Source organism: Thermobia domestica, chromosome 12 (genome assembly GCF_964235325.1).
Source record: "Thermobia domestica chromosome 12, izTheDome1.hap1.1, whole genome shotgun sequence".
Taxonomy (NCBI): Eukaryota; Metazoa; Arthropoda; class Insecta; order Zygentoma; family Lepismatidae; genus Thermobia; species Thermobia domestica.
In genome coordinates this window covers 60,224,327-60,243,761 of record NC_137465.1, presented here as the reverse complement: position 1 = coordinate 60,243,761, position 19,435 = coordinate 60,224,327, and the positions used below count along the sequence as shown (strand labels likewise).

Genomic DNA, 19,435 nt, shown 5'->3' with positions numbered 1-19,435 from the left:
TCTCAGCGACCTCAAAAACTATAGATTCGACACTAATATCGGTCATTTTCGATCATTTGTAAATGTCTTTCCCCTCTTTTAAGTTACATCGTCAAAGTGATATGACAAAAATCATCTCATGTTCGAACTTCATCTAGGTTGAAAATTTGATCAAGTTTGGTCCGGTGATTCAAGAATTATTAAGTTTTATTTATTTTTATATATCTTCCCCTCCTCCCCTAAGTTCTATGGTCAAAGTGAATAGATAAATACCATCCGAGGCCCGAACTTCATCTATGTTGAAAATTTGATCGACATCGGTCAGGTGGTTCAAGAATGAAGTCACATAGATAGTCACTTTCATTTTTTTTTTTTTTTACGTATATATATATATCTCCCCCTCCCCTACGTTGTACCGTCAAAGTTAAATGATAAAAATTATCCCAAGCCCGAACGTCATCTATGTTGAAAATTTGATCGAGATCGGTTGGGTGGTTCAAGAGTTATTAAGTTTTATTTATTTTTATATATTTGTTCAGTGGCAAAGATTTCCAGAGAAGAAAGTGCTTTTAAGAAATGCGAAGCAAGAAGCTATATCAAAGCAAGTTTCAAAGAGTGAATAGTCTCTGAAGAAATTAAATGAAATGCATGAAACAGTACAAAAGGCAATGGAAGTAGCTACTAGGCTGATGAAAGACGCTCAGACATTTTTTTTTTTTTTTTTTTTTTTTTAATTTCTACCTATTGGATAATTGGAATGTTCCTTTTTCAGAGATTCACAAAGCCTCCTATATTTTTTCGTCGTGATTTCCTATATTTTTTTCATCAGCATTGGAAAGCCTGTTATAAGAAACCAAAGATAAAGAAAATATACGGTAGAAAAGAGGGTCTTCCCGGCCTCAGAGCCTTATAGTACGCTCTGCTACTGACAATCAGAAGACGCCATTTTAACCACCAATCAGAAGAATCCAATCACACATACATGAAGTTATATTCCATACACTCTCTTGCCCCATCATATTCGCCTGAAGGTGAGGACGATGTCAGCCCTCGAAACGTTGGAAGATACAACAGTATTTACCTGGCCCTAGAAGACCTGTCTCAGTATGTCACCAGGAAAGCTTCAATAGATATTTTATATATACAGTATATTCTTTGCAACTTCAATCTTACTACTGCATGGTTATTATAAGGTTTTCTTTGGACATCTGGAAAGTTATTAATGCAAGAGCCACGTAACTGCTAAACGTGTACTGAATTTTTCGGACTCTGAAAAATAAAAAATAAAATAAATAAATTTAAAAAGAAAGTTAATATGGCAATTGGTAAAAGGAAGTTACCATTTGTGTCATCCTCATGTGTAAGAATCGCCTGACTCATAGCCACACGCGCAGTGTTTTGTTCATCGTTTAGTTTTTGTGGTACCGATTTGTAGAAACTATATTTTTAATTTACTAGAAATGCTGACTTTGAAGGTCATACTTTACATATCCAGTCAAAGTTTTCCTTTCCTAATACCGTCATTCGAGCGATCGTGTTGTCGGAACGACTAATGTTGTGACCATAGCTATCGGATATTTCTGGCATCTTCCAATTCGCGCACCCACGAACGTACTTTTTTTTACACGAACTAAGTGCCGTTTTTCAATATTTTATTGAACTTATGTTGCTTGTGTATTAGTTTCATCCTTTAAGAGTAAACAAAACTAACATCATGTACAGAGAGCAAAAAATACACGACTGGACTGAGGTTCGAAATCAGGTCTCCGACTTACCCTACCTATATGTAACCACAACCCTGTTCAGTCCGCTCCCTGAACAACCATATATCGTAGCATTCTTGAAGCCGGTGTCCTGCCACTCAGACCACATAGACTATACTACAACCGTTATTGTGCTCGGACAACTTAGTGCCTGTATTACAAAACAACTATGATATTGAATTATATATTCCATGCAGGAAATTACCGATTTTCTCTCACATCAATTACTCTATAACTGCAAATTCGAGAGTAAAAAAAGGCCGAGATTTGAATTCGTCTCCGGCTTATCGTACCGATGCGTGGCCACTTCTCTACCTAGTTCGCTTCCTTCACGTTTTTCGTTATTTTTTTATTTAATATCCGACGATTATACACCAAGGCTAAAATAGACACTGACGATGAGATGGTGATAATGATGGAATGAAGAAAGTGGGAGGAAACAGGAGAACTCCAGCGAAATGTAACAGTGTTTGTTCACCTCCAAATTCACATGGCGTGGGTTGGGATCACACCAGAGGTAAACGCTCTACCACTGATCCACCGCGACCCCTTTTCACTCTTTTTGGATCAAAAGATCTAATATATTTCAATCAAAAATTTTCTGTACCCTTATATCTGGAGGGTTTGGCTACATATGTATAGTGTAGCCAAACCCAAACTATCACTTAACTTAATATGATGTGCCTATTCCGTAAAACAATACGAAAACTCGATTTAGGGTCCGTTCAAAACTTTTATGGCCCTTGATCCAAAAGCTCCAATATATTTCAATCAAAAATTTTCTTGCATGTCTTATATCTGGAGAATTACATATAGTGTAGCCAAACCCAAACCATTACTTAACTCAATATGACGTGCTTATTTCGTAAGAAATACGAAAACTCGATTTAAGGGCCGTTCAAAAATGTTGTGGCTCCTGATCCAAAAATTAATTCTTGGCGAAGATCGTAACAATTTGATGCAATTTTTTGGATGATTCCTAAAATTCTTATTATGTCATTGAATTCGCACCTAGAAAGGAATTGATGTGAGATAAAATAGGTTATTTTCTCCAGTTATATATATATATATAATAAAAAATAATAACATGCTGGTTTTCGGACGTGAATGACGTTATCTTTAGTATCAAAACAGCTTTCATCTGTTGGCATCAGTTGCAAACTTCAGCAAATGTCTACCTTTAATGGTTTTGGTTAGTCGGATACTAGAGAGAAAAACTATAGAACTTGTATGTAGCTATATTTTGTAATAATTAAAATATTCTGTGAAAAAAGATACGAGGATCTTTATATTGGTGAATACTAGCTTACGCCGTTGAGAGTAAAATTAAACTTAATTTATTCCAGGGTTTTGGAGCCTTCAGTAGTTACATCATGTCAATGTATGTTTTATATTTGTTCCAAAACCGCAAGATAAGCAACTTAATGAGCAGTTATCAAGTAGTAAGGAACACCTTTATCAATTTAGGTACGTAGTGTTGTTTCACATATTCGCATATGAGCAAGTTTGTTGATCATAGATACTTCTCCAGTTTAAGATAAATAATGATGTGTGTAATGATAGAATGTATTAAAGATGTATTAGATTGATGTGATGGAACTTGAATGTGATGATGGAAAACTTTCAGGTAGTATTTGATTATTGAAAATATGCTACTTTTGGACATTCATCTTAAATGAATAAATGAAAATTCGCTGTCCCGAGCAGATAAATAGAGGGGAAAAAATTGTAATAAGTAGTCTTCAGTAATAGACAGACAAGTTTCACATATTTCTGAAAATTGATGTAGTATAAATTATATTATTGCACTTAAAATCCCGTTGTCATATTTACGACCAGCTCTGTCCGTAGTTGCGTATGTTGGTAAAAAAAAAAAAAAAAAAAAAAAAAAAAAAAAAAAAAAAAAAAAAAAAAAAAAAGTACTAATGAGTTCTCGATTCCAGTTAGAAAGCAGTAAGCAACATGATGCAAAAGATATAAAAGATTTACTAAAAATAGGATAGTAATATAGAAAGAAAGTAGAACTCCCCCCCCCCCAAATTAATTTTGGACTCTGGTAATTTGGACAATGGTAGGAACAAAAACTTAAAGATTTAATGGGCACACATTAAGTACTTATGATATGATAATCCCATAAAGAAGATATAGAAGGTCAGATCTATAGAAGACATAATATACTCAATCTCCGCCTATAGAAGATTTTTAAAGTAGTGGACTGCGATAAAATCTTACACGTTTTACGCAATATTTTAAATTTCCTTTTATTCGTTTCACATAATGGTAGCACTCGGTAGCACTAAAGGTCGTGAAATAAGAACTTGCTCTTTCGAATATTGTGTTGGGTATTTTTCAGTTCGATAAATTGATATATTTTGTACTTTACTAAACAACAGTAAAGGTTGTAATTTTCACTAATACTGAACTCAAGCTATTCAGCATATAGAAAAGTTCAGAACAAGAAAGCTTCAATTTCTGCAAACACACAGCACACCTACCTTGCTCTGTTCTTTTTCAACAGCCCTAAATCGAAGAAAACATAAGGTGGTCCTCAGAGAGAGGGAGATGAGAAAGGAACTTGACAAATGCTTTTTGCAGATTTTTTAAGATCTTGAATCTCCTTTCGTGTCGTATGTTGGTTACAGTTTAGCTAGCATGCCATTGTTTTTACGATAGTTAAATCTGACCTTCTTCGCCAAAAACTCCGATGAAATAAGATAATATTGCAGTTGGGATAGGAAGAGATGGCTAGGTTGTACTGGCTAACTGATGTATATGTAAAAGGAAAAGATTTCTTTGCGAAGTGTTCTGTATAATGGTCGTGAGTAAGTTAAAAGAACTTTAAAAAAGAAATAACTGGCGAAGGCAATCGATATTAGCTGTAGAAAGAAAGAAAGAAAAAAAAAATACAACTTCAACTAAGAAGAAAATCGCGAAACCAAAACTTCAGTCCAACAAAATTGTCACTTTCAATCGAGACTTATTGCTTGATTTGATTTGATTTTAGCATCCCTTCCAGGGGCGAGGCTATATGAGACGTGGACCTACAACTTAACCTATTATCCGAACCACACGAGTTTCGACTGGGAATCGAACACGGGTCTCCCACTCCAAAGGCAAATACTCTAACCACTTAGCCACGAGAAACCTATTGCAACGAAAGTTTTCGGAAGTTACGAGGAAAGCAAATCTCCCACAACACTAGCAATAATTGAAACATTGAGACTTGAGAGACAGTTGGAACTGATAATATTAATATTATAAATTATGTTATGTATTTGTTCTGGTAGCAATAAAAATAAGACTTCAACTTATATTATCTTTATATTTAGCTAATCAAGATTGGACCACGAATGGCATCAGTGTATCGCAGACTAAACAAGAGAACCAACCGTCAGTAGGTGATTTCCATCAGAATTTTGAAGTAGTCTTCTTAGATGTAACAGGTCATGCAAATATTTGTGGAAATATGAATAAAACAATGTTTATGTGGGTAAGTTTTGATGAAATTTCCAGATTTATAATAATCTGCTGTAGATATGTAATTACTTAAAGAATGTGAGAACATTATATTCTATAGCGTAAAATTGTGCTTAATAAAAAGGCTAATGTGTACTTGTCCTAATGTTTAGTGTCATCGTTATCCATCTTCAAATATTAAATAGAAAAAATACAGTTTAGATTGCAACTAACTCGTCACAATATTACTCTAGAAAAACACAAATGTTAATGGTCAAATTTAAATATGGTTACGGGCCTTATCTTATTTTGAAATATTTAAACTGAAACAATGCAGTTTTTAAGTTGCAATTAAGTTATCACATTACTTTTAAATCTGCAAATTGCGTACACACTGGCGACTTCTATTGGCAACAGGCGGACAGGTAGCGACACCTATTAGCTTGACTGTACTATGAGGCGCATGTCAAAAGAAAAGCGCCGACTTCTTTTTGTGATAGGAGAAAAAAAAAAATATTGTGATTCATATACAAGTACATACCTTGGCTATTTTTCGACGTAGTCACTGTGAACCTTCAAACATTTCTGGAAGCATAGCACAAGCTGTACACTCTCTGTGTAAAAATCTGCCGTGTGAGAGTACAGCCAGTCCAGAACTGATGTCGTGAGCATTTCACTGTCGTTAAAACGCTTCGATGCAAGCCACCTTTCTAGGTGAAGAAAGAAATTGCTGGAGGCAAAGTCGATGCTTTAAGGGGATGATTGAATAGTTCCCATCAAATTCTTTAAATTCTCTCAACAGTACGAGCAGCTGTGTGTGGATGGGGTTGTCATGGATCAGAAGAATTCCAGGGCGTAGCATTCCTCGCCGCTGATTTTGGATGGCACGTAGCAGATTATTCAATGTTTGGCAATAAACATTTGTTGTAACTGTTCGTCCTGGTTCCAAGACTTCCACAAGAATCACATCCGTTTGGTCCCAAAACACGGCTGCCAAGATTTTGTGAAGTGACAGTGTTTGGTTAAATTTCTTAACTTTAGGAGAACCAGAATGCCATCATTGGGCGCTCTGCCCCTGCTGCTTCGACTCACCAGTGGCATACGATGTCCAGTTTTCATCCCCTGCCATTATATAAGAAAAGAGGTTATCTCTATCCTCCTCCCAACAGGCCAAAAATCACGGGCAGCTGTCAGTCTTGCTCTTTGTGAAAGTCTGTCAACATTATGGCACTCACTTCGCACAGAGTTTGTGATAACCCAGGTTGTCAGTCACAATTCAATGTGCTGTTTTCGCAGACATTTCTGAAAGCTCGTTAGCGAGTTCAGTTGTTGTGAACCGGCGATTGGCTGCACTTTCTCATTAACGCGTTCCACCATATCGTCCGTGTGAACACTAGACCTTCCGCTACGTTCATTGTCATGAATCTTTAACGCCCTTCCCGAAACTTTGCATCATTGCCTGACCTTCCTTTCATTCATTTCTGTTGGTCCGTAAATGGGACACAATTCCCGATGGATGTCAGGTGCATTCTGTCTTTTGCGTTCAGAAATTGTATGGCAGATCTCACTTCTCATTTGGCAGGATTTTGTATTTCAGCAGCCATTTCACCTTACTGCTGCTCTCACGTTCGCAACTTCACACGGACGATTCTATCTTCGTTGCAAGCACAAAATGCTAGGTGCATGCTCCTGCGTGTGCTCAAATTCATACAAATTTTCGGTTATATATATATATATATATATATATATATATATATATATATATATGTGTGTGTGTGTGTGTGTGTGTATGTATGTATGTATGTATATACACGCCTCGTATTAGGAATTAGCGTAATTCTAGGATCAGCATGTTGTTTTTGTATTATAAATGGAACGCTGAGGTACTGTATACTGTCGTTTTGCTCATTTCATAATTTCTTATCTTTGCTTTTTTTTTTTTTTTTTTTTTTTTGTTTTGTTTTGTTAAGCGTAAATAATATTGTAAAACTCTACGTACTAATGTAAATTCGTAAAATGTGTATTATCTTTAATAATTCGTAATTTATAAACTCCGATCTCAAATCAATCAATCAAATATTAATAAACTAACTATGACTTAGGAAACCCTTAGGTTCAGCGTTGCGGAAGTACATCCTATCTTGTGCTGAGGTAGTCCAGCGAAGTCAGTTGTTACTTCCTTAAAATTGCAGCTTATATTATCCTTCTACCTTCTTAGTCTACTGAGAGGCCTATCTTTACAGAACTTTCAGACTTAACACTTTATTTTCGTGCGAACAAAGTGTAGGTGCCAATATTTGATGTCTCTGTATTTCATAATAAGTACAGTTAGAGTAAAAATTTCTGTTACATAACTTTGTCCATTACTAAGAAGAATCTGTTAGTTAAATGATGAGTATAAATTTCCATTTATCATCTCACCTTCTTCAGAATTTTAGTTATAAATAATCATACTTCCAAACTGTCGACTTTCCTCAGGAGCCTTGTTCATGAAGGATTACAAGCGTAGAAGCAATGAAAAAGAAATGGAATCACGAGGGAAGAGTAGTGTAAGAAATACTTAGTTCTATATCCTTTCCTGATGGTGTAGTGGCTGGATGCGTGCACAGAATTCCAGGTTCAATTCCCAGTGTAAGAGCTTTGACATTTCAACGCATTACAATGGTTCCATGTCTCACATAGCCTCGGTGCTGAAAGGAATATCAAACTCCAATTCTATCAACCAATTTAGTCCTATATATCGCTGAAGTTCACTCGTCACGTGGTCATATGAAGGTGTAGCTAGTTCTGGAATGACGAGGTCAGGGTGTGTACTCTTTTGTTTTGCAATTGAAAGCTGCAAACTGATGAGTTTGTATTGCGTCAGTCTTCAATGTATTTCTGATCACTATCCTTCACTTGTTATGTAATTAACCTGTATCTATGTAAAGTCTTGGTTTCTAAAATAAGAAATTTAGAAGAATAAACGAATATTCTAAACACAGTCTCTGGGTTGTATCTTGTTCTAAATAAAATTCTAGGAGATTCAGGGAGACAAACAAAACAAAAAGCTGGTCGCAAAATTCAAAAGCGGAACTTTTCGATTGCGAAATAAGAACGTTAGCCTTTCATCTATATATGTTTTGTAAATTTAATTTTGTTAGGCCTTTAAATCCTAACCTCTGTTTTGGATTGAAGATAATATTCGCCATCTCTATTTTCAAACTTATTATTTTAACTAAGGAAAATTTTGGTAAGCTTCAAATTGGTCGAACAAACAACAATCTTGAACAACAGTTTAAACTTTATCATGTATGCTTATACATTGTTGGTGTCAGATGTATATAAAACTATAGCAACAATTAATTGTAAATGTGCACTTGCACGTAATAACTGTCAATATTTTGGATATTGGAGCATGCTAAGGCTTGTCCATTTTACATGCTTACAGTTTCAACTTTAGAAATGAAATAATGAATATGTATTTCATTTTCAGGTTCGAAGAGAGGCAGAGATGGCTGTGAAATGTCTTGATAATCCTAACATTAATAGTTTTCAAGCTTTATTTATGACTCCAATGCCATTTTGTAGACAGTTCGACCACGTAATACGGTAAGTTGTAATATTTTAGCTTAAAAAGTACAGCTTAATAAAAACATGTTTTTTAATATGATTGTCTACTCTTGCACAATGTTTAAACAACAGTTCTTTACGTTCATACAGAGAGAGACAAGTAAGAAGCAGAAGATTATATTATTATTATTATTATTATTATTATTATTATTATTATTATTATTATTATTATTATTATTTGCACTGTTCTACTTCCGCCATTTAACACCTTTGTCCAAATTTAGTGTAGGTTGTTCGTATAAAATAAGGAAATGTTTATAGTCACATTGTATTTGATAAGATATTTTGAGTCCTCTTTTAAAGTCAAATAGTAAAAAATAACATAAAATAGAATTGTAGTGTGTTCAGAAAAATGAAAAACAATTTTCATTAGTTATAAGCTGCTTAATAATAGGGTACGGTACTATGTAATGCGTTTTCTGTATTACTATTATTAGGTCGAACTTTTTCTCATGGTAATTAAAAATGAGCATTTTTCGGATTTTGTTTTCTTTGTAGATTTCGGGACCAATCTGTAATAGAGGAAGTAGTCAAGAAGAACGGAAATCGAAATATGGCCTTAGATTTTTGCGGCCATATTTATTCTCAATTCCAAAGTTTGGTTCTTGATCTGCTACATCGAGGACTTAATAATCGGGTGCGTCTGTTGGCGAGTAGACCACCCAGCACGCTTCAATGGCCAGTAACTGAAAGTCCACCACATCATGATTGTGGTCTTACTATGGGTTTAATCTTAAACCCAGATTATGCCTTTAGTTTGTTGGAGAAAGGACCACCACCTAATGTTCCAGAGGTATGATACTGTATTAAATTAGTATCTTGTCCAGTAGAAATTAGTACCTTGTGACTGTATTTATATATTTATTTGTGGTTTATCAGGAATACCGTATTCTCGCGTGTATAAGCCACACTTTTTTTCACGAAAAAGCAAACGAAAATGTAGGGTGCGGCTTATACACGCGAATGATTTAAAATGGCTTAAAGATAATTATGGTATTAATTTTTTGCGTTTGTTGTACGGTATTTACCGTACCTCACAAGAAACACGTATAGAAAACAAATCCACAAGGACACAATCAGACGAAACAACAATTCAACACAGGAACAAATACGTTAACTCAAATACCGCTATTGGTGATTTGAATCAACAATTACCGGTAAACGAACAAAAGATTCCTCTGCGATAACAATCGCGCACTCAAGAGTTTTTTCTACGAGAAGGCAGTCTGTCTCGTGCGCTGCATCTATACGTTACGAAGAGCGTGCCTTGTGGATTTCTTCTAAGGAAAATGTCCAAACGACTTAGCTACGATGCACATTTTAAATTGCAAGTTATCCAATTCTCTGAGGAAAACGGGAACCGAGCTGCTGCACGTCATTTTCACGTGGATGAATCCAACGTGCGACGTTGGAAAAAGCAGAAGAATGAACTTTAAGTAACAAGGGGCAAGAGGAAGGCGTTTCGTGGAAAAGCAGCTAAGTATCCACAATTGGAAGAAAATGTTTTATCTTACGTTAATGAGAAAAGAAGTTCAGGTTATGCTGTTACAGTAGATATACGCTTTCAAGCTCTTGAAAAGGGTCGTCGGTTGGGAGTAAGCCACGATTTTCGAGCAAGTGTTGGATAGTGTGCACGTTTCAGGCGTCGAAATGGCTTGTCACTGCGTCGTAGGACAGCAGTTGCTCAACGTCTTCCAGCAGATTTTGACGATGAAATTTTGAAGTTTCAAGAGATTCATTATCCGTAAGCGACAAGCCAATGGGTATGCGCTCTCCCAAATCGGTAATGCTGATCAAACACCCATTTACTGGGACATGCCTATGTCTACTACAGTTGCGCCAAGAGGCTCGCGCTCCGTAAGAATAAAGACTACAGGTGGTAAGCAGTAGCGATGTTCTGGCAGATAAAAAAACTACCACCCTACGTTGTCTTGAAGCGAAAGACTGTACCAAGAGACATACCGTCGGGTATTTTTGTGCGTGCTCAGGAAAAAGGATGAATGGAAGAGAATCTGGTGTTGGACTGGCTACAAATGGTGTGGAACAGAAGACCTGGTGGTTTGCTGAAACCTAAGAGCTTGTTAGTTTGGGATAGCTTCCGAGCTCACGTGACTCCTCGTGTGAATCGAACATTAAATGAGTGTAAAACTGACATAGCTGTTGTTCCTGGGGGCCTTACTTCCATGCTTCAGCCCCTTGATGTTACTGTTAATCGCTCCTTTAAAAGTTCATTCAGGAGACTACAATGATTGGATGATTGCAGGAAACCATGACCGTACACCCAAAGGTAAGATCAAACGTCCGACTGTGCGGCTTGTGTGTGAATGGATTCTGGCAGCCTGGGAAAGTGTTAAACCTCAAACGATCGTCAAAGGATTTTTGAAGTGTGGAATATCCAATGCTCTGGACGGCTCCCAGGATGATATGCTATGGGATATCAGCGATAGTGATCGTGATGCCAGTGATGCTCTAATGCAGGTACTGATAGTGCAAGCAACCTCTCTACTGGTAGTGACAGTGGTAGTGACAGTGAATAACATTACAACTGTACATTTTGAGCAACCTCTCTAGTGGTAGTGACAGTGTGATTTTATTTTAGAATAAAAAAGTCTTAGTTTGTGATAAGTACGTACACATGATTTTAGCTGTAGCTTGATAGTCATTCTACCCGCGGCTTATCCTTGAGATTTTTTTAAACGGATGTAAAGGTAAAATTTAAGGGTGCGGCTTATACACGCGAGAATACGGTATATTTTATATTTTATTGTGTTCTATAAATCATTTTCTGATAACAGTTACTATGATTTTTACCTTTACTTCTGATTTATACGTGCATTTAGAACACAAATTCATGTTCTTTTTCTAAAGGACTGATTTCAATTCTGCATTTTACGTAGTTTGATTTTTAAAGAAATAAGTTTAAAATCAAATTATAAAATGTTTTCTTGTCGTTGCTAAATTCACTTGTACACAGATGTTTACTATCTTGTTAGGAAAAAGTCTTCAGATTCACTGACTTTTTACAATTTTAAAATATCGGTAGACAAAAATAGTATCAATTTGTGGTGGACAACAGTGACGGCGTAAGGGCGGGGCGAGCGGTGTCCCCGCCCTGGGCCCCACTGTGTGAGGGCTCCCGACAGTAGGTAAAAAATAATTACTAAGGAACCTTGTTAACATGAGCCGTACAAGGGACGTCAAAGTTTATAATCCACACCTTCCCTAAAAGTAAACGCAATTAATTGTCAATCAATATTACATCAAATAATGGATGAAACAACAGAAATATATGTCTAATAAAGCTAATCAGTGCCGGATTTCCGTATAAGCTAAACAAGCTATGTCATTGGGCCCACTCTCTTGGTGAATCGCAAAGAAATTTAAAGAAGAACCAGTGTAGATTAAAAATAAAGAAAATAAAAGTTTCATTATCTTGGAGGTTTCCAAAGAAATTTAAAGGAAAAAAATCTGAATATAGGTGAAAAATGGATAAAGTAGACGTTTCACGCTCTTGAGGACCCCCAAAGAAATTTAAAGGAAAAGGCTGAATGTAAGTGAAATAATAATAAACGTTTCGTTCTCTTGGGATCCCAACAAATTAAAGAAAAAAGCTGAATGTAGGTGTAAAATAAATAAAATAAAAGTTTCACTCTGTTAGAGCCACAAAAATGTTTAAAGAAAAAAATGTATGTGGATTAAAATATGAATAAAATAAAAGTTTCACTCCGTTCAATAACCCCAGAGAAATTTAAAGAAAAAAGTTGAGTGTGGATTAAAATATAATAAAAGAAAGTCGAAGTATATTGTGTTGTTTACATTGTAAGGTCTTATGATCCAAGTAATGGGGTCCCGTTTACTAGCCTGCTTCCTAAAATATCACTATTTAGTTATTTATTCATTTATCAGTTCAGGAGAAGGGTAGAAATAAGGGATCAACGTACATAATGCTTTATTAGGATACTAGGATTCTGTTGCTAACTAAAAACTCTTTTGTGCTTTACAAGTCGAATTTTCAGCGAGCAAAATCCCTTTGCTTAGCTGGTTTCCCCCATTTTTGCTCTTGCTTTTTGGTGTATAAATTTACACTTCAGCCCACAAATTTAGAATGAAGAAAATGTTAAATAAGTAAACAAGAGAAGGAGAGGGAGTTCAATAAGAGAAGGAGTGGAAGTCTGATGAAGACACAGTTATTGTGTCGAAACTTACGTGATTGTGTGTTTTGTTACATATTATCATTTAGCCTTGCTCAATGTGTTATTGTGTTTTAGTAAGAAAACAAGTGTTCAAATATTCAAAATACTTCAGCATTATATTTAATTCAACTCCTGAGTGTTCTCATGTGGAACAGTTGTCACAAATCACTCGATTTGTTGACATACAACGTAATTCTGTTCAAGTTCGGGAAGCATTTATTGATTTCATCTCTGTCGAAGGAAAGACTGCTGAGAGTATTTCTGCTGAAATACTGAAGAAACTTCAACGTGAAAGGCTTGATATTAAGATTGAAGAGGCCAGTCTTATAATAATCAGGCTATAATGGCCGAGCAATATTATGGAGTTCAAACTTTGATGCGGAATATAAATCCTTTGGCCATTATCCTTCCTTGTAACAATAATTCATTTAACCTTGTGGCGTACATGCTGCGTACGTTAACGTTCTGGCGGTCACTTTGTTTGGAGCAATGGAACGCTTGTTTGTATTCTTCTCTTCCATCTACTCACCGATAGAATGTGCTCAAAAGTACGTAAAGATTGGTTGAAACGTGAAAGTGACACCAGATGGAGTTCAAAAACAGAAGCTGTGAAGGCACTTTTTAGTCAGTTGGATGAAATAGTTGATGTGTTGGAAGAACTGCGTGACACTTCGACTGAAACGCTTGATATTAGAGGAGATGCTGGTCTTCTTGTAAGCATCCAGTCATTTAACTTCATCGCTTTACTGTATGTCTGGTCTGCAGTTCTCTCATACTATATTGATCGGATCCAAAAATGCCTTCAATCTCAGGATATAAGTTTCAATTAAACTCTTATTCAGTTGCTGGCCAAGGAAATCATCCGCAACTGAACGAAGTTGCAGGGCATGGAACAGTAAGTAGACACAATATGAGAAGGAGATGCATGGCTGAGAAGCAAAGAATGAACCCCTGACTGCACAGGCCGAAGTGAAGCGCTCTATCAGTGAAATTCTAGATGAGATGAAACAAAAAATGGATGACCATTTTACTCACAAGGAAGGGCCACGCAGTGGCTCCGCTGAGATCCGAACGAGACAATTGTGTTTGCATTTGATATGTTATAACTAGATGGAAATCCCAAAGTTATACGTGCCGCCGGGAGGAATATCGTGAGTTACAACATATTTTGTAATGTAAGAACTACAAAAAAATTACCTGGCAGAATAGTTTGAACCGAGTCATTTGTTCGGAAACGGTTGGGTAAGTGGAAAACTCGGCCAACAAGTATCCCATCACTTTCAACGACAAACTTTTTGGGATAAAAAACTTTGTCCCAGTGTCCCCCGCAGGGTCTCCACCTCATACGGGGTCCACCTCAAAATTTTCAAATGGCAAAGGGGGTTAAGTGGCACATCATTTGAAAGCTGTTGTAAAATAAAAGACAATGCAGCAAGTCTACACTCTCTACAACAACCCTGTGCAAAATGGCGACGGGTCAAAGTGTAAATAAAAACTTAATTTAAAAGTCCATGGTCACCCCTATAAATGGGAAACAGTGAGACAACTGTGAAAACAGGAAAGGAAGTGTGGCATTATTTTCAAAGTACAACGATTTAAGTGAAAAAGTCTTGTCCCAGGATCTCCACATGGTCCCAGATGTGGTCCAACTAAAAAGTTTCAAATGGCAAGAGAGGTTAAGAAGCTCATCGTTTGAAAGCTCTTGTTAAGTGAAAGAAGATGGAGCACGTCTCGACTTTCTACGACAACCCTGTCCAAAATTGCGGTGGGTCAAAATGTAAACAAAAGCTTAATTGAAAATCTATGGCCAGCTTGAATGCAAGATGGCCGCTTAAAACTTATAACGAAAGGATAAGCATACCAAACTGCTGAAGCTAGGAAAACAAATTTGGCATTAATGTTAATTAGTAAGTGACTAAAATATGCAAAATGTTCAAAAACGCGACTTCTTGAGTTCAAATTGCAGCACTATGTATCGAACGCATATCCAGCTCACACCATTGGTGTTGGAGAAGCGAACGTTTATGGTTAATAGTAGATATCCACAAAATATCAAAGAGTATAATCTGTAATCCAATATGGCTGCCAGTGTGAAAAATGAGTTTGTGTATAAATATGTTATTTCTTGGAATACTGTGACCAAACCAACAATGTTTGAAGCATCTCAATGTACTGAAATGACTTACACATGTTTGGTACTACTCGCCAATCTTGCAAATGATGTTTTTTTGTATATTTGGTATTGCTTGCAGTATTGCGATCAAACCAACGAATGACATACAAATGTAACAATCACGAATACGTTACAATAGAGCCCCCAACCTACTGGTGCAGCAAGTTCTTTCTGTATGAACTACGTATGACAAAATTAGAAAAATATCCGAAGGTATTCAACTTTTGTTTAGCAGTATGAGTAGGAAGTCAGAGTTGCGTGTTCATCGCATATTCGTTATATTCAAGTAAATAATGTCGACGGAACCGTGACGAACGTGCATTAAGAACAAAACATATATGTGTTGTTACCAAATGAAATAATAGTTGAGGTGAATCGAAATTCAATTGTTCTTTAGTATTCCTATTATTTCTAAATACATAATAGAGAAAAATAGAGATTTAGATTTGTACTGTTATGAATGACATAGGTTTTAAGCGGCCACCTTGGATTCAAGGTAGCCATAGTTTTTCAATTAAGCTTTTGTTTACATTTTGAGCCGCCGCAATTTTGAACAGGGTTGTCGTAGAAAGTCAAGACTTGCTCCATCTACTTTCATTTAATAAGATCTTGCAAACAGTGAGCTTCTTAATCTCTCTTGCCATTTGAAACATTTTAGTTGGACACCACGTGGGACCCTATAGGCACCCTGGGACAAGATGCTTTAACTTAAATTGTTGTACTTTGAAAATAATGCCAGACTCCCTTTCCTATTTTCACATTTGCCTCATCGTTTCCGCTTTATAGGGGTGATCATGGACTTTTCAATTAAGTTTTTGTTTACATTTTGACCCTCCACCGTTTTGCACAGGGTTGTCGTAGAGAGTCGAGACTTGCTGCATTTTCTTTCATTTTACAACAGCTTTCAAAAGATGTGCTACTTAACCTCGCTTGCCATTTAAAAATTTTTGAGTTGGACCCCGCCTGGGACCCTGGGGCAAACTTTTTTATCCGAAAAAATGTGTCCTTGAAAATGATGGGATACGTATTGTCCGAGTTTTCCATTTACCCAACCGTTTCCGAACAAATGACTCGGTTCAAACTATTCTGCCAGCTTTGTAGCTTTTATATTACAAAATATGTTGTAACTCATGACACTCCGCCCGGTGGCACGTATAACTTTGGGATTCGTCTAGTTATAACATCAAATGCAAACACAGTTGTCTCGTTCGGATCTCAGCGGAGCTATTGCGTGACGCTTCCTTGTCAGATGCATAACCTGAACGACAGATTTGGATTCCTGTGTTCTATGGCCAACTTTGTACAGTAGCTAGATGATGAGAGGGAGGAAAGGCTAAAAGCATGTTGCTCTGATTTGGCTTTGTTCTACTCGAATGACCTGAATGGCGTAGAATTATTTCAGGATTGTAAGAATATAATCCGTTCACTAAGTGTGCTCAGAAAGCTGGAGAACAACTTGACTTTTCTCCACAAGGCATACCGAAATATGTATCTCCAATGGCTCTTGAAGTTTACTAAAGTTTGGCTACCGCTCTTCAGATTTTGATAATACTGCCCGTATCTGTCATATCATGTTAAAGCTCTTTCAGGAAAATGAAGCTGATAAAATCATACTTGCGCTTCACAACGAGTCAAGAAAGACTCACGAATCTGGCCATTCTTTCTATCAAAAATGAAATAGCATCCACTTTGGATTTTGATAATATAGTTGAGACTTTCGCAGCTACCAAAGCAAGGAAGATAACATTCTGAATGTTAGTGGAACATGTTAATATGGTAGTGGGACTACTGTCGAAAGTAGTTTCATTTTTCAACTTAAGGCAATTAACAGACAAAAGTACCAAAAGAGTAATAGAAAGCCATCCAGATCTGTCAGTTGACTGGTGATAGGGGTAATGAAAAGTAGGATGATATAACCCGTAGTAGCATTCTGTGCTCACATACTTAATCTATAATATATCCCCAATTATTCCATATATTCTGGATTTTTTGTTATAATATGTTAAAATACTAAGTATGTTAGTGGTAATGGAAATAGTCATAAGTGAGAGAATATAAACATGACTGAATTAATAAATAGAGAATAAAATAATCATAAAACAAGTGTGAAATCTGGAAACAATAGTAAAAAAAATAAAAAAATAAAAATAAATAAATAAATAAATAAATAAATAAATAAAAATTGGTAGGAGAGAAACATTCTAGTGCTTAACTATTCATTGATATTTCAGCAAAAGCAGTGAGACTAAATAGATCGTGTGTTATCACTGGAGAAAAACATAGTAAAAATAAGTGAAGAAGACATGCAGGAGAGAAATCTATTCTTGACATTATATACTGATAGTTTGGTAAAAAAGAGAGAAAAAAATATTTAAGTATCGTGTATGATCACTGGAGAGAAACCGAATGTTAAAGTGAACGGGACTGATTGTAGGAGAAAAATCTAATCAAATAAAACCTAGGTAGCGTAAACTCAGATAGGTGACAATGAGAAATTGCACAGGTGAAACACCAAAGGCGTGAACCGAACAAAACAGAGCTTACACTTAGAAATTGCATCGGTTATATTATTATTTGTAATATTTTTCAATATCAGCTCATTGTTACATTTTGTACGTAAATTTGTCTCTAAATGTATTATTAGGAGCATTACTTCCACTATTCCATCTAACTACAGTATTCGTTGATACTAGGATGGTATAGGTGTAGGATAAATTCTGGATTCTTTGTTTTTACGTTTTGTTTGTTCTTAAGATTATATTATTTCTGTCCTGGGTTGTAATTTCCGTTACACTTGTATCCCTAATCTTTTTTTTTTTTTTTTTTTTTTTTTTTTTTTTTTTTTTTGCCCTTTGTTTAAAAATGAATAAAAAAAGGAAAAATGCAATGATAGTCCTGGTCCAGTTTTATTTTTAGATACAAGCCTACAGGCGGTTCTAAGCATAAAAATATGGACAGGGATGCTGAATGTCACCCCCCATTTATTTAATATATCCCAGATTAAAATGGTCTAAACACATACACCAACGGGAAAGGAGAAGGAGTAAACAGAAAGAATGATTATGTAAATGAATGTCAAAAATAAAAGTGTATAAATCACGATTGTTCGAAAAGAGGCCCCGATCTACTTCACAGGCCCCGGGCCCCAGTTTGCCTTACGCCACCACTGGTGGACAACATCGTGTCTGTGCGTTTTGTCGGAGTTTTCACGTTCTTATTCCACCAGTTCATTCATAGTCGTTCACTTTAATGAATCATTCGTCTTCTTTAGCCTAAAGGGCATAACCATGGACACTAAACTAGAAATTTCATTTTATTACACTTAATAAATATTGAGTATCTACGGAGCATAACTGAACGGTAAGGGTTCATGTGTATGCTTTAACGGGTGCTTTGCCCTCTATGTTGTTGACTCTTGGTACTATTTGCCTGTATATGCCATGCATGCGTAGTTGTAGAAATGTCCGAGAAAAGGGACAGAAGATTTGACTAATCCAATTCATTTTGTACGCGGTTTTCAATATTAAAACGTCGTTTTCTCGAAAATACAGTTTTGTGACATTCCTTCTTTTTCCCCCTTACCCTTCAACTGTTAATATTCTCTTGTTTTTCCACTGTTTAAAGAATTTTGAATTTACAAAGAAATTCCTTATGATCATGAAATCTCCTTAATATAATAGTTCAAAATTCACTAAAGTATTTACTTATGTATAAAATGACTATTCTGAAAATTAGTCATGGCGCAACACTAAGCAAATTCGTATTTTAACAATATTATTACTACTACTCGATGAATTATTACTTACCACAGCTTGTTAACAGTGCAGGCCAATGTATTTATGTGGTTCAATGATATATCATTTTTAGTATTGTAGTTTTGCAAAAAGGCAAAATCTGAGTTTCTCCTCTTTCATAAAAAGTTGATAACATTTGCAAGAAATCATTCCAGGGCACATTTATTCCGCTTTCGAATGAAATCCAAATGATCAGATGTAGGTGCAGCTTACAGTTCAATTCTGTTTCCGAAACTCATTCTCATTTTTGTTGTAAGGAAAATAAAGAAATTTAAACTCATGATTGATTCACGAAAAGCTGGAAATATTACGCTAGCGAGATTGTATAGAAATAATTCTATGTAACTGTTCCATTGTTGGAAATACGAGTAGCTAAGTGGATCAACAATAAGACATATGTAACTCTGGTTTTCATAACTCGGAAAGGACTTCTTTCAGACACAATGGCCACAAATATGAGTGAAA

At 35.9% G+C, this 19,435-nt stretch overlaps 1 protein-coding gene across 1 annotated transcript in view; it reads left to right on the top strand.

Annotated features, from left to right (window-relative positions):
• Mat89Ba (nucleolar protein 6 Mat89Ba) overlaps window positions 1-19,435 on the top strand; it is an 87,079-nt gene that overhangs the window by 32,082 nt on the left and 35,562 nt on the right. Inside the window, exons 8-11 of the mRNA XM_081733732.1 lie at window positions 3,089-3,209; window positions 5,072-5,232; window positions 8,674-8,789; window positions 9,309-9,603. Of these exons, the coding sequence (XP_081589858.1) occupies window positions 3,089-3,209; window positions 5,072-5,232; window positions 8,674-8,789; window positions 9,309-9,603 (693 nt within the window). The remainder of the gene's footprint in view (window positions 1-3,088; window positions 3,210-5,071; window positions 5,233-8,673; window positions 8,790-9,308; window positions 9,604-19,435) is intronic.